The sequence below is a fragment of the Salmo salar genome, chromosome ssa13 (genome assembly GCF_905237065.1).
Source record: "Salmo salar chromosome ssa13, Ssal_v3.1, whole genome shotgun sequence".
NCBI classification, from domain to species: Eukaryota; Metazoa; Chordata; class Actinopteri; order Salmoniformes; family Salmonidae; genus Salmo; species Salmo salar.
Window position 1 is genome coordinate 59,555,278 of NC_059454.1, and position 13,892 is coordinate 59,569,169.

Here is a 13,892-nt window from a genome sequence, read left to right on the forward strand (position 1 = left end):
AGAAGAACGCGCAATCAAGAGGGGTTACATAGAGAGCAGTTGCTTCGTGAGGTATTGGTATTCAGCAGTCATAAAAGTATGCCTTATTTACTTTGAAGAACTAATAAAATAGAGATTTTTTTTCAGACAGCATAGACAGCAGCTCTGTAGAGATGAGATGACTTAGAATTCATTAATAAAGTCATCAAATAAAACAAATATACATAACAAATTAAATATTTTATTAAATAAAGTCGTAAATAAATGATGGTTAATAAGTGATAAGCAGTAATGGGCAGTCACTACCATCATGGGACTTTTATGAAATTATTTTATTCTGTGTTGCAACATTCTACCCACATAATGCATAGTGAATGTAATGTTTAAAAAAAAAAAATATTTCATTATAATAATTTGTCATTTAAAAATAAAAGTATAATCCAACGAAACGACCTCAAAAAGAATTAATCGCTCAGCACTACAGTGTTAGTTTGTGTTAGCTGCAACTGTCTGCTGCTTGGAAGACATTGCAGTTCCGCAATTTTTTTTCATCACAAGCTAGTGCCCAAGTTACCACGGTGATGGCCCGTTCCTTAAAGGGCCAGTTGACATTTTTTGTCTCGCCATAATGATTGTGCTTGATTGAGCATGGAACACTCCCAAAAACTTGAATTCACTCACTTTGTCGTTCTCCTAGATGTATTTGTGTGCTTCTACATTTCTACTTAGGAGCACATCATGTACTCCTTGTTGCAGGGCTCTTGATGTTCTGTTGTAGAACTTGATGTTCAGTTGCAGAACTATTTATCTGCTTTTATTATTGGATTGAAATTATTTATTTAAACATACGTTGGTTAAAAAAGGAAATGAAATGAAGCTATATACCCCGTTTACTTCTTACTAGTAATACGCTTCTTGTTTTTGAAACATTAGAAAGCACGCTCATCGTTATTTAAATTACATTTTTGGTGTAATTATGGCTCGTAGAGTTTTTAATCTGAGTGGCTGCTGGACCAAAAAGTTAATTTCCCACCCTGGTTGTAGGCCTACAACATCCCATTTCAAAAGCTTTTGAAGTTCCATTATTTTTAAGTAATGCTCCAAGCCTTTTGTTCTCTCAGTACTGTAGGACTTTGAAGTCAGTCAATGCTTTCTTGGTGAATGTACTGGATCTGCGTGTAAAGCAGGAAGGAAGAAAAGGTGTTGACTTCGCCATCTGAGGCTTCCCCAGCTTGACTGACCCAGCTCTCCCCAAGCGCTCTCCCCAAGCGCTCTCCCCAAGCGCTCTCCCTAGCCCTCTTGTTGCCACTCCTCACCCCTCTCCCCACCCTTCCCCGACTACCCCCTGCCTCTCTAGCTCAATGGCAGCGATGGTGGAAAGAACACGTCCTCTCCTCCTCTGCCTTCCGTCCAGGTTTGTTAATTATAGTGTGTGTTGGCTGGGCCTCCTGTGGTTTTGAGGGGCCCCTCTGTCCCTCCTGTAGCGCTGTGTGCTAAAGGTCAGAGCACACAGGACCCCGCCCTACTCCTACTGCATCATCATCGCTAACCCCACCCACCCTTACCTTTTAACTCCAGTCCACCCCCAACCCTCATCATTACATATACCTTTAACCCAGCCGTACCTCTCCCACCTCTCCTCTCTCTCCTCTCTCTCTGGGGGATGGAATGGCTCTGGCTCAGTCTCCTGCACAAGCAGGAACTGATGTCCCTGTCAGTTTAGAGCTGCCCCGGTAACTGTTCTGAGACCTGCATGGGCCCAAACCCTCCCTCCCTCTCGCTTTCTGTCTCTGTGTGTGTCTCTCTCTCTCTCTCTCTCTCTCTCTGTGTTTCTCTCTTTCTGTTTGTCTTTTTCTCTCTCTTGCTCTCTTTCTCTCACTCTGTTTCTGTCTCTCTCTGGGTCTCTCTCGCTCTTCCTCCTCCTCCACATGCTGAAAGAACCGAGCTGCTCTAAAGTCTGACCCCCAGACAAAAGCACAAGGGATCCAGAGATGAGGAGAGAGGCGAAGAGGACACTGATCCTCTCAGGGTTTCACACCGTCTGTACAGACAGTCTTTCTTTAGCCTAGTTCTCATCTGCCTCTACTTGGCCATTGTCAACTCTTGTAAGGCAGTTGTAAGATCTCAAAAAACTGTGCGCTAATGTTTTTGTACTTCTCAGGAAGCACTGTCTCCATTCAGTCAAACTGGGGGATATATGGATCGTTTTCAATAGGGCTACTTTGGTTGTAAGTAGATCATAGGAGGGCTTGACCCAGATAAAGGCTTGAGTGTGCGCCCTCACCTTGCTGTCAATCATCCAACCTAAGACTATGTTTAGGCTCATACCTGGACCTTAACACGAGAACCGCTGGGCCTCGAGGGACCCCCCCCTTCCTCCACCTTCAAGCTAATGAGCAGTCAGTCAGTCAGCAATGTACTTAATACGTTTCCTATATGCTATTGCTAAAATAATAATCTGGTAGTGTTTATGAAGGTCTTAGGTAACATTAGAATGCAGGTTTTATTTATTTCAAATAAGACATTAGCATTTTCATTAGTTTATGTTACTGTAGGCTATATGTAAAAATGAGAACATCGGTAGCTTAAACGGCATTGTAAGCGCCACGTGTGCTTGATAAATTGTGAAAATCAGAACAAAAGTGTCGCTATGACAGCGGTCCAAAATAGCCTGTTATTGTCTGCTCGTGCCACCATGGTGTGCATTTTCACGCAGTGGCATCAGCTGGATTTCATTTAGCAGTTAGGCCTTGACCTAACAGTCGACACACATCCTTGCCACTTTCAATATCTTGACACACTTCCCACGAACACGTCGCATGCAGGTGACACAAGTGTCTTGGGCTCTTAGTGCATCTGGCCACCTGGCACTGTCTCCTCCCCGGGAGCTGTGCGCGCAATTTGGCACGTTGGAATCTTTGCTGCTGCCTTGGCCCTCACGTAGCCCGTGTGCCAAACTCTTGATGGGCAGAGGGTGTTGTTGATGCACTGCTTGAACAACACGTGTGCGTTGACAGCAGCCAAGTCCAGCAGCAACAGGCCGGCGGCGGGCGGGCGGGTGACTTCTTTCTAGCCGTGTCGTCTGATCTTGAACATCCACGCCAACCTATGGAACAGAATAGAGTAGAATACATTAGGATTTTTTTCCCCCATAGGAAAAACAGCACGTGTTATATAGAAGAGCATAAGGCAGTGTATAAATGTACTGTATCCTAGTCGATGGCAACAGTCGGATGCCATGGTGCTCATGACAGAACCCTTCTTTCTTGCCTTGGTACAGCGCGACTGTTTTCCTGTCATTCCTCAGCACCGCTGGGGAGGCGCCTTGTTTTGCGCAGAAGGAGGGAGCCCCCGTCTCGCTTTGTTCACGGTGCTTTGTTTTATTTGCCAGCAACTTGTTCGCCAGTGACGGTGAAGTGAAGTTGTCGTCCATGCTGACATGTCACGATTCATTTCTTCCCCCACCATCGGAGTCGCTTTTATCAGATCGTGTAGCAGAGCTAACACAGCACGTGCATCCATTTGTCTTGTTGTTCTTGCCATTGTAAATACTCCAAGTAGGCCAGAGTCGACTTATGAGGCTGCTTTGATTCAGTGGACTGATACAGGGTACAAACCATTTAGAGATTAGAATTACAATGTACCAATACAATTGAATGGCCGCACTGTTCTTCAGTCACAATTGGTTAAATAATTATGCATTGTTGGCTTCCCCTCGCTCATCATCTCACCCATTCTCCCCCTTTCTCCCCCATCATACTTTACTTGTATATGCGAAAAAGTTGTTTCGGTTTAGGTTCAGTTTTCGAGGCAATTATCAGGGTGATTATCAACTGGGCACTGTCGGGAGAAGGAGCGGAGCAGACCATACTGTCGGGAGAAGGAGCGGAGCAGACCATACTGTCGGGAGAAGGAGCGGAGCAGACCATACTGTCGGGAGAAGGAGCGGAGCAGACCATACTGTCGGGAGAAGGAGCGGAGCAGACCATACTGTCGGGAGAAGGAGCGGAGCAGACCATACTGTCGGGAGAAGGAGCGGAGCAGACCATACTGTCGGGAGAAGGAGCGGAGCAGACCATACTGTCGGGAGAAGGAGCGGAGCAGACCATACTGTCGGGAGAAGGAGCGGAGCAGACCATACTGTCGGGAGAAGGAGCGGAGCAGACCATACTGTCGGGAGAAGGAGCGGAGCAGACCATACTGTCGGGAGAAGGAGCGGAGCAGACCATACTGTCGGGAGAAGGAGCGGAGCAGACCATACTGTCGGGAGAAGGAGCGGAGCAGACCATACTGTCGGGAGAAGGAGCGGAGCAGACCATACTGTCGGGAGAAGGAGCGGAGCAGACCATACTGTCGGGAGAAGGAGCGGAGCAGACCATACTGTCGGGAGAAGGAGCGGAGCAGACCATACTGTCGGGAGAAGGAGCGGAGCAGACCATACTGTCGGGAGAAGGAGCGGAGCAGACCATACTGTCGGGAGAAGGAGCGGAGCAGACCATACTGTCGGGAGAAGGAGCGGAGCAGACCATACTGTCGGGAGAAGGAGCGGAGCAGACCATACTGTCGGGAGAAGGAGCGGAGCAGACCATACTGTCGGGAGAAGGAGCGGAGCAGACCATACTGTCGGGAGAAGGAGCGGAGCAAACCCTTCTGTCGGGAGAAGGAGCGGAGCAAACCCTTCTGTCGGGAGAAGGAGCGGAGCAAACCCTTCCGTCGGGAGAAGGAGCGGAGCAAACTCTACCGTCGGGAGAAGGAGCGGAGCAAACCCTACCGTCGGGAGAAGGAGCGGAGCAAACCTTACCGTCTGGAGAAGGAGCGGAACAAACCCTACAGTCGGGAGAAAAATGCAATGCCCTTCTAAAACGGGGTTATAACTCCAGTTCTGCTTGTGATATTACGATTCTTACAACAGCAGTGTCTCATACAGACTTATTTAGACAAAGTAAAGGATGGAGGGGGGGAATGACTTTAAAAATGACGGTGTAAAAAATGTATTGATGAGCAGTCAAAATGACTGCTTTAGCAGTTCTAGTGTTAAGGGAAGCTGTTGAGTTGAACAGAGCAGAGCAGGCAGGTGTAGTCTCTGTTACTGTGTCCTAGGGGGCAGACAGATGGCATGCAATATTGCTACAGTGACTGGAGAGCTCGTCTCCTAACCTGGGGTTGTGGGTTCAAATCCCAGTTGATCTGAAACGACCGTAGGCCTCAGAACCAGCTCCTTTCAACCCTCCCAACCATCTGGCCAAACAGCATGGAGAAAATGGGCAATATGAATAATTAGCGTATGCGTAATGCTTAGCGACGTGTTTGGCAATCTCTTGTTTTTTTGCACAGGGTTTCTGTTCTGACATTATGTTATGTTTTTGTTGTTGTGTTAGTTAAAACAATAACCATGTTTATGTCTGTCCCCTCTGCAGGCCACGGAGAGCGAGATGGGTGACGTGGACCTGTCTGGGCTCCCGGAGGCGGCGGTGGACTCTGAGGAGGAGGAGGAGGATGAAGACCTGGAGAGGACGTCGGACACCCTATTGGGTAGAGACCTTGTCCGGGAGTGTCTGGAGAAGGACCCCGTGGACCGCAACGATGACGACATCGGTGAGCCGCACGCCACACTCTCGCCTGAATGCCCCCTTATACTCAGTCGCGGTGTCTCTCCCTCTCTCACACTTTTTCTCTCACACTTTCTCTCTCTCTCTCACACACAATCTCTTTCTCTCACTCACTCACTCACTCACTCACTCACTCACTCACTCACTCACTCACTCACTCACTCACTCACTCACTCACACACACGCTACCACACCCCCTCCCTCTGTTTCTATAAATACTAAGGGCCTTCCTTTTTATTTTCCCGTTTTTATATTTGCGCCGGACAATCACCCGGGCCACCTCATTAGCAGTGCAGTCCAGGGGACCTCCTGGGGGAGGGGGAAAGCTGCATGGCCACACATCAGAGGACCCAGAGAGAGGCCTTCCTGGGGGGCTGTGGGATGATTGGGTTGAAAGTCTCCTTTGCTGTTGGCTTGTTAGGCAGTAGGCACATATCTTCTCTCCGTTTCTTACTCTCTCTCTCGCTCTCTCTCTGGGGATTTTTCTGTCATTGAAATCATTGGGCGGGCCGCCTAAGTGGTTTTTTTCAGGTCGCCTAAAAATGTGATGGAAAAACACTAAGTGTAAACTTGAACGACTATAACCAGATATAAAGTATGTAGAAATGATAACGGGCCTACATCTTTTATATGTATTCTTTGAGAACTAGCAATCACCAAAATAAAATTTGGACAGTCAGGGAGAAATAAAAGTTCCCAAGACAATGAACTTAGCTGTATAGATTTTGTTATTGTGTTTGAGCAATAGGGCACAGCATTAGCCGTGGCCAAATTAGCTTTAAAACTGCAACGTTTTCTCACAGCTCCATGGAGAAATTGGTAGAATTGCTGAAAATTGGCTTAAATGCAAAAAAAAAACAAAAAACTACACCGCTAAGATGGGGGGGCCTCTAGAATGTTCCCTAAAATTCAGCTGCGCCGACCGAGTCTCCTGCCACGCCCGCCACCTAAGTCCATTTTTGATCCTGCTCTCTCCTCTCATGTTCTCTCCCCCCCCCCCCCCCCATCCAGAACAACTGTTGGAGTTCATGCACCAGCTGCCAGCCTTTGCCAACATGACCATGTCAGTCCGGAGGGACCTGTGTACTGTCATGGTGTTTGAGGTGGTGGAGCAGGCGGGGACCACGATCCTGAAGGACAAACAGGAGGTACGGGGCCATAGACAGAACACACACCTCCCCGATCAACCACTCCACCTCACTACACCTGGGAGCTTTCCCTGACCATGTGACGTTACCGGGAATAACCGATGGGGTTGAAGTTATACGGGCTGTAACTAGGGCCCAGAGTTTTCCCTGGTCTGGTTACGTGATAACATTATTCCGTCCAGCAGCCACCAGTGATCACAACCACATCTCGAAAACACCATGTTTCACCCTGTAGTCACAAGGTTTCATCTCCCAGTGAATGGGATGTACAGTATGTACAGTATGTAGCAGAGCAGCAACCTTCAGTCATTTAACCAGACTCTTACACAACGAATTAATGAAGCTACATCCCTGGGAAAAAGGGAATCTGTCACGGCTGTCTGCAAAAGGCAGTGCCCAGCCGACAGCATAGTATATTACATTGAATGGCCTCACCGCTTACTTTAGCACAAGTGGATGGGATCTGCGTTATTAAAGTGAGGCAGCAGGTGACATACATACATACACACACACACACACACACACACACACGTGTAAAGCAGGGGACAGCTACACGAGGCGATGTGCGTGTGTGTGAGTTCAGTATGACAGACAGGTTGGCGATGCTAGGTTTCCTAGACCTGCTGCCTGGCCCGCTGTGGGCTGCTGTGAAGGTCAGGGGGGAATCAGTCAGCCACCACTGCTCTGCAGGATCCTTAACGCTGCTACGAGATAATGAGGGGGAGAGGAAATAAATAGTGTAGGAGGGGGGGGGAAAGGTCAAGGCAGCTCATCACATTTCCTCCGTCGCCGTCCTTCACAACGCTTCCCTGTGATAGAGCGCTGCCTGTCTGCGTTCCGCGTTTAAAAAGCCTTTATCGCCTTCATGGTTGAGAAAGCCATTTCCATCCGTCTCAGAGTTACTGTGGACGTAAGCTAAGATGTTCATCTCTGAGACCAGCACTTCCCCGCCTGCGGAGTTCTGCACACACACCTCACCCTTAGTCTGCAGTCTGATATGGGGACTTCAGTGTCTTCTGTTCTGCGCACGTTAGTGCCGAGATTCATCAGGTCGGACAACACGCTTTCGCTTTTGGAGAACGTCTTCTGTTCGCTCAAGCTCTGTACACCACATCCAGTGGCACATTATAATACCAGGCAACAATGATCACTGTGAGTGAAGGTGCATAAAAGCATCTCCTCTATTATGAAGTTCAGCCAGCCAGCCAGTCAGCCAGCCTGTCAGCCAGCCAGTCAGTCCCTGTTTTAGTGATGGTGTTTGGCACTGCTGCTGACATCACTGTGCCCCCCCCTCCCAGCTGGACCTGTGGTATGTGATCCTGAACGGGGCGGTGGAGATCAGCCACCCAGACAGCCGCATGGAGACCCTCTGCATGGGAAACAGCTTCGGCATCTCCCCCTCCCTGGACAAGCAGTACATGAGCGGAGTGGTGAGCACCAAGGGGGACGACTGCCAGGTGAGATGCTCTTCTCTCTCAGAGATATTTGGATTCCTAGCGTCTGGACTCCTAGGCCTGAGTCTCAAATCGCACCCTATTTCCTATATAGTGCACTACGGGCCCTGGGACCCTAATGGATCCTGCTCAAAAGCAGTACACTATATCGTGATTAGGGTTGCCGTTTGTGGCGCTGACTTTCATTTCACTGTGAATGGCCACTCGAGTCGAGACGGCTCGCTCGACCTCTTGTCAGACTGTTATGTTAACCCCATTATACTGAGCAAGGAGCAGCCTCATCGAGAAATGAAATGGGAACTTCTCATTCCCTTTTGACAATGGGGTTGGAAGATTAAGATGGCAGTGTTCTTGTATTCCTTGCGAATACAGAGATGAGTGGTATAAACGTAGTATTGGGATCTATGGTGTAAATGTAAGTGATGCTACGGAGGTTTTGTATAATTTCAGCCAGTAGTTTTCAAAGTAGCACCCAAGAGCCAAAACGGGTCCCCGAAAATTGAGCACAATTGTGTACGACGTATTCCATGTCTATGATATATCACATCCTGCAATCAAAATATTATAATCTGCAATTCATATGATATGTTACGAAATTCCAATTCGTAAGTTCTTCAGATCCTGTTTAATCTCTTTTAAAATGGTCTTGACTTTCACAAGCAAAGGAGGGCTAGGTTGAAGAGCTGTTGCTTAGTCATACAGTAGAGGAACCAGGTCTTAAATATAGAGATAGGAGGCAGCAGTTGTAAAAGTAGCCTGCCGCTTGAGAAGTGGTTTGAGCTACTCTCTCGGTCACTAATCAGTTTCTACACAGACAATGTCTAGTTCCTCGAAGAGCTCTTTCACCAGAAGCATTGTTTTCTGTCACTGTTTCACAACCTGAACGACAGCTCAGTGAGACGGCCGCAGGCAGAAAGGTGAACGCCAGTGTGTAGCTTGACCGATCAGCCAGGTGTATGTTAGCTAGGGGAGAGTAGCAGGACCAAGATAGCATACTGTGGCTAGTGTTTACTATCATAGCCGGACCAGTTGCCAAGGGAGTGGAGCTAGTCTGTTCGCGTGTAGACTAGCATTGCTGGACCAATAGCTAGAGGAGCGTGGCTGGACCATTAGCACTAGCCACCAGTCACCCATCCCTGCCATGCCTCTCTCCTGCTCCCGGGGTTCTTCCGTGTTACTGTTTGAGTACCCAGCTCTAGTGCGGAGCACCAGGCTCCTGTACTATAAGTTCATCCGCTGTCCCCATGTCATTGTGGACCAGTTTGTGTGCATCGCCCAAGAGGACTACTGGCGGATCCTCAACCACGTGGAGAAGAACACGCACAAGGTGGAGGAGGAGGGAGAGATCGTGATGGTGAAGGAACATCGCGAGCTGGACCGCAGCGGCACCAGGAAGGGACACATCGTCATCAAGGTGAGGGACAAAGTATAAGAGTTAAAAATGCCAGTTTCCCGGACACAGATTAGACTATCCCTAGTCCTGAATGGTGATTCCCCCCCCCCATTGAGTTTACATGTCAGTCCAGGTCTAGGTTTAGGGTGTAATCTGTCTGAGAAATCGTCTTCGAATGGTCATAATTGGCTGGTTTGAATGTATGCAGAGACTACCTACCTGTGACTGCCACTGTGTTCTGCTGTCGCTCCTGTAGACGCTATTGTTTTTCCGTGCGCCCTATTGTCCAGCCCCTTAATCGCTCTCCAAGACTCAGGAAACAGCCAGCTATTAATCTACTGATGGACTAGACTGCTTTCCTTGTCTTTATCTCCTAAGACTCCTTCGCTCCCCCCAAACACCTACAGTACAGATAGGTGGCTGCTGCTGATCTGATCCTCACTTCTGTATTCTCGTCTTTCATTCATTTGAACACTGCTCACTTTAATTACTATTGCCCTAAAAACACACTCGGTTTCCGTGGCGATCTCTTCTTGTCAGGTGACTGCTCACACACGGTTTGCTTTGAAGTGCTATCCTTTCGCCCAAAATCCGTTTTTTTCTTAAAGTTATCCAAAATGACTCTGGTCTCCTTGGTGAAAATACTGTCTTAATTGCTGCCGAGGGGACTTATATGAAGTTGTATTGGATTGAATTGAGGGTTGGAATGCAGCCGTGATTATTGTGTGTCTGTCCACTCAGGGCACCCCAGAGCGTTTGATATTGCACCTGGTGGAGGAGCCATCGGTGGTTGACCCCACCTACATCGAAGACTTCCTCCTCACCTACCGCACCTTCCTCTCCAGCCCCATGGAGGTCGGCAAGAAGCTGCTCGAGTGGTTCAAAGTCGACAGCCTCAGAGACACGGTGTGTACAGTACTGTGTGTGCGTGTGCGCGTGTACATGTGTGTGTGTGTGTGTTTGCGTTGTGCCTGCTTCCTTATGTGAAGGCGTGGGTATACTACACAGTAATCAATACAACTTGTGCCAGGTCAGCGTTCTTGGTTGTATGGGGGATTTGTCCCGTCCAGATACTCTCATAGTGCATAAATGATTTAACATAAGATTAGTCTTGTGCTGTCAATAGTGTTTATTGGGATGTCATTTGTCGCGTAATCATTCTTCCTCTTAAAGGGGCCCTTCCCCTCAAAGAGAGAGTCGCTGTTTGTTGCTCTGTCTGCGGTGTGGTTGCTTCATTGTGTGCGAAGATGACCTTTGCTTAGATTGGAACTATGCTACTATTGGTTTTTTTCAGCCACTGCATTTCCGGACTCTTGCAGGTCAAAGAAAGATTACGGAGAAATATATTTTTGTCATCTCACCTCTATGATAGAGTGCATTCAGAAAGTATTCATTCCCCTTGACTCATTCCAAAAATGTTTGTGTTACAGCCTGATTTCAAAATAGATTTCATATATTTTTTTTATCTCACCCATCTACACACAAATACCCCATAATGACAAAGTGAAAACATATTTTTTTTAAATGTTTGCAAGTTTAGTGAAAATGAAATACAGATATATCAAGTATTCATTCCCCTGAGTGTTAGTACTTTGTAGAAGCGCCTTTGGCGGTGATTACAGCTTTGAGTCGTCTTGGGTATGTCTGTATCAGCTTTGCACATCTGGATTTGTGGATTTTCTCCCGTTCTTCCTTGCAGATTTTCTCAAACTCTGTTAAATTAGATGGGGAGTGGCAGTTAACAGCAATCTTCAAGTCTTTTCCCAGATTTTCAATGGGATTAAAGTCTGGGCTTTGGCTGGACCACTCAAGGACTTTCACAGTCTTGTTCTGAAGCCATTACAGCATTGCTTTGTATCTATGCTTACGGTCATTGTTCTGTTAGAATGTAAATCTTCGCCCCAGTCTAAGGTTGTTTGCTCTCTGAAGCAGATTTTCATCCAGGATTTACCTGTATTTGGCTCCATTCATTGTTCCCCCTATCCTTACCAGTCTCCCAGTCCTTGCCGCTGAAATGCATCCCCATAACATAATGCTGCCGCTGAAATGCATCCTCATAACATGATGCTGCCACCGCCATGCTTCACGGTGGGGTTGGTGTTAGATGGGTGATGAGCTGTGCATGGTTTTCTCCAGACATAGTGCTTTGCGTTCAGGCCAAAGAGTTACATTTTTGTTTTATCAGACCACAGAATCAATTGCCTTATGTTCTCAGTCTTTCACGTGCCTTTTTGCAAACGGTGCCTTTTTCTCAGGAGTGGCTTCCATCTGTCCACATTCCCCTTAAACCCAGTTTGGTGAAGTGCTGTAGAGGATCTCCCATCTCAGCCAAGGAACTCTGTAGTTCTGTCAGAGTGGTCATTTGGTTCTTGGTTACCTCCTTGACCAAGGTCCTTCTTGCCCAGTTGCTCAGTTTGGTCGGACGGCCAGCTCTAGGCAGGAGTCTGTGTAGTTCCATATTTTTTCCATTTCCCGATGATTAATTAATTTTCATTACATTTGCTAATATTTCTAGAAACATGTTTTCACTTTGTCATTATGGAGTATTGTGTGTAGATTGGTGAGTAAAACATATATTTAACCCATTTTGAATTCAGGGTGTAACACAAGAAAATGTGGAATAAGTCAAGAGGTATGAATACTTTCTGAAGGCACTGTATCTTTAGCCTCTGCTAAAATTGAATGTTTGGAGCTTGCTGCTTTTTAGAAACTATACAGGATTCTCTATGAAGTTTGTTGACTAAGCTTTGACAGCGTTGTGTTTCGCTGTGCAGGTGACACGCATAGTGTTGTTATGGGTGAACAACCATTTCAACGACTTTGAAGGTGACCCAGCCATGACAAGATTCCTTGAAGACTTTGAGAAGCTGCTGGAAACCACAGTAAGATCACCTTTCCCATATTGTGTCTATACTAACTGTGCATCCCAAATGGCACTCTATTCCCTATAGTGCACTATTATTGACCAAAGCACTATGAGCCCTGGTCAAAAGTAGTGCACTATATAATGAATAGGTGTTTACACCGTCACTAAACTAAAGCCTCACACCTTCAGCTTCACTCTGTGGTCAGACAGACGTACCGAGCTTCTGTCTGTGGGTGTAACAACCCTGCGGTTGAACCAGATGTGTTAGCCCAGGTCAGTTGAGTGAGTGAGTGAGTAGGTGTTGAAGCCTGTTCTGTTCCTTTTAGAAAATGAAGGGTCACCTGAGGCTACTGAACATAGCGTGTGCAGCCAAGGCCAAGTGGAGGCAGATCACCCTGCAGAAACCGTCCAGAGAGTCCCCGCTCTACTTCAGCCTGCATGGCGGCAGCGAGAGGGGCTTCGGCATCTTCGTGGAGTTGGTGGAGGGGGGCAGCAAGGCCGCGGAGGCTGGACTCAAACGGGGAGACCAGGTAGGAGACGTGTTTACTCGTGTTGTAATGTTTTTACGTTGTACTTTTAATATTCAAAGAAAACGGTGTGGCTTTTGCTTTGTTTTTCTTCCATACATTTCATACCGTTTAGATTGCTGTTCAGATGGCCTGTGTGGGTAGTATCAGTAACAGTGCAGTTGACTGAAATCTCTCTTGTGTTTTCCTCCTTCAGATAATGGAGATCAATGGTCAGAACTTTGAGAACATCTCCTACGTCAAAGCTATGGACTTCCTGAGGAACAACACACACCTCTCCATCACAGTCAAGACCAACATCTTCGGTTAGTACAATCTGCCCTCTTACCATAACTAGAATTATTTCATTTTAACGATGCAGGACCATCTGAAATTAAAATGCCAGATGTCAACAGTAGTCTGTACCTGGGTCAGTGCCTGTGTCGGTATCTGTGGCCGGTCGTGTGTTGGATTGCAGAATGCTTGTAACTTTCTCAAGTTTCCCAAGTCTTCCAACCATACTTTCTGGAAAACCTGGGAATTCTGCAAAAGTTACCAGGATTTTACAACCCTAGTTCTGTGACCTGCGTCTTGCCATTCACCCACTATCCCTCCTCTCCCCAGTGTTCAAAGAGCTGCTGAGCCGGATCGTTCACGAGAAGAAGAATGGCGTTCCGCACATCCCCAAGATCCAGGAGAAGAAGGGCAACCGCTTCTCCATCCCTGACCTGCCTGGAGACATGGAGTTCCCCACAGACCACAAGGCCACCAAGAAGATGAAGGCCAACACCGTTTCTGGGGGACGGAACAAGATCAGGAAGATGCTCGAGAAGACCCGCTTCAGCATCCTACCACCTAAACCCTTCAGGTAGGAGAGTATCGTGTTTTATTTGTTTGTATTCACTGGGCTTTAAGGTAAAAGGGAGTCATCATCATG

General features: G+C 47.4%; 1 protein-coding gene across 9 annotated transcripts in view; it reads left to right on the forward strand.

The window, feature by feature from the left end:
• The window catches only part of LOC106567521 (rap guanine nucleotide exchange factor 6), a 165,765-nt gene that overhangs the window by 114,181 nt on the left and 37,692 nt on the right, over positions 1-13,892 (forward strand). For all 9 annotated transcript variants that reach the window (XM_014136858.2, XM_014136862.2, XM_014136865.2 and 6 more), the window contains 9 exons: positions 5,397-5,574; positions 6,600-6,736; positions 8,035-8,193; positions 9,452-9,604; positions 10,325-10,489; positions 12,358-12,465; positions 12,776-12,979; positions 13,173-13,281; positions 13,580-13,823. In XM_014136858.2, coding sequence (XP_013992333.1) covers positions 5,397-5,574; positions 6,600-6,736; positions 8,035-8,193; positions 9,452-9,604; positions 10,325-10,489; positions 12,358-12,465; positions 12,776-12,979; positions 13,173-13,281; positions 13,580-13,823 — 1,457 coding nt within the window. The remainder of the gene's footprint in view (positions 1-5,396; positions 5,575-6,599; positions 6,737-8,034; positions 8,194-9,451; positions 9,605-10,324; positions 10,490-12,357; positions 12,466-12,775; positions 12,980-13,172; positions 13,282-13,579; positions 13,824-13,892) is intronic.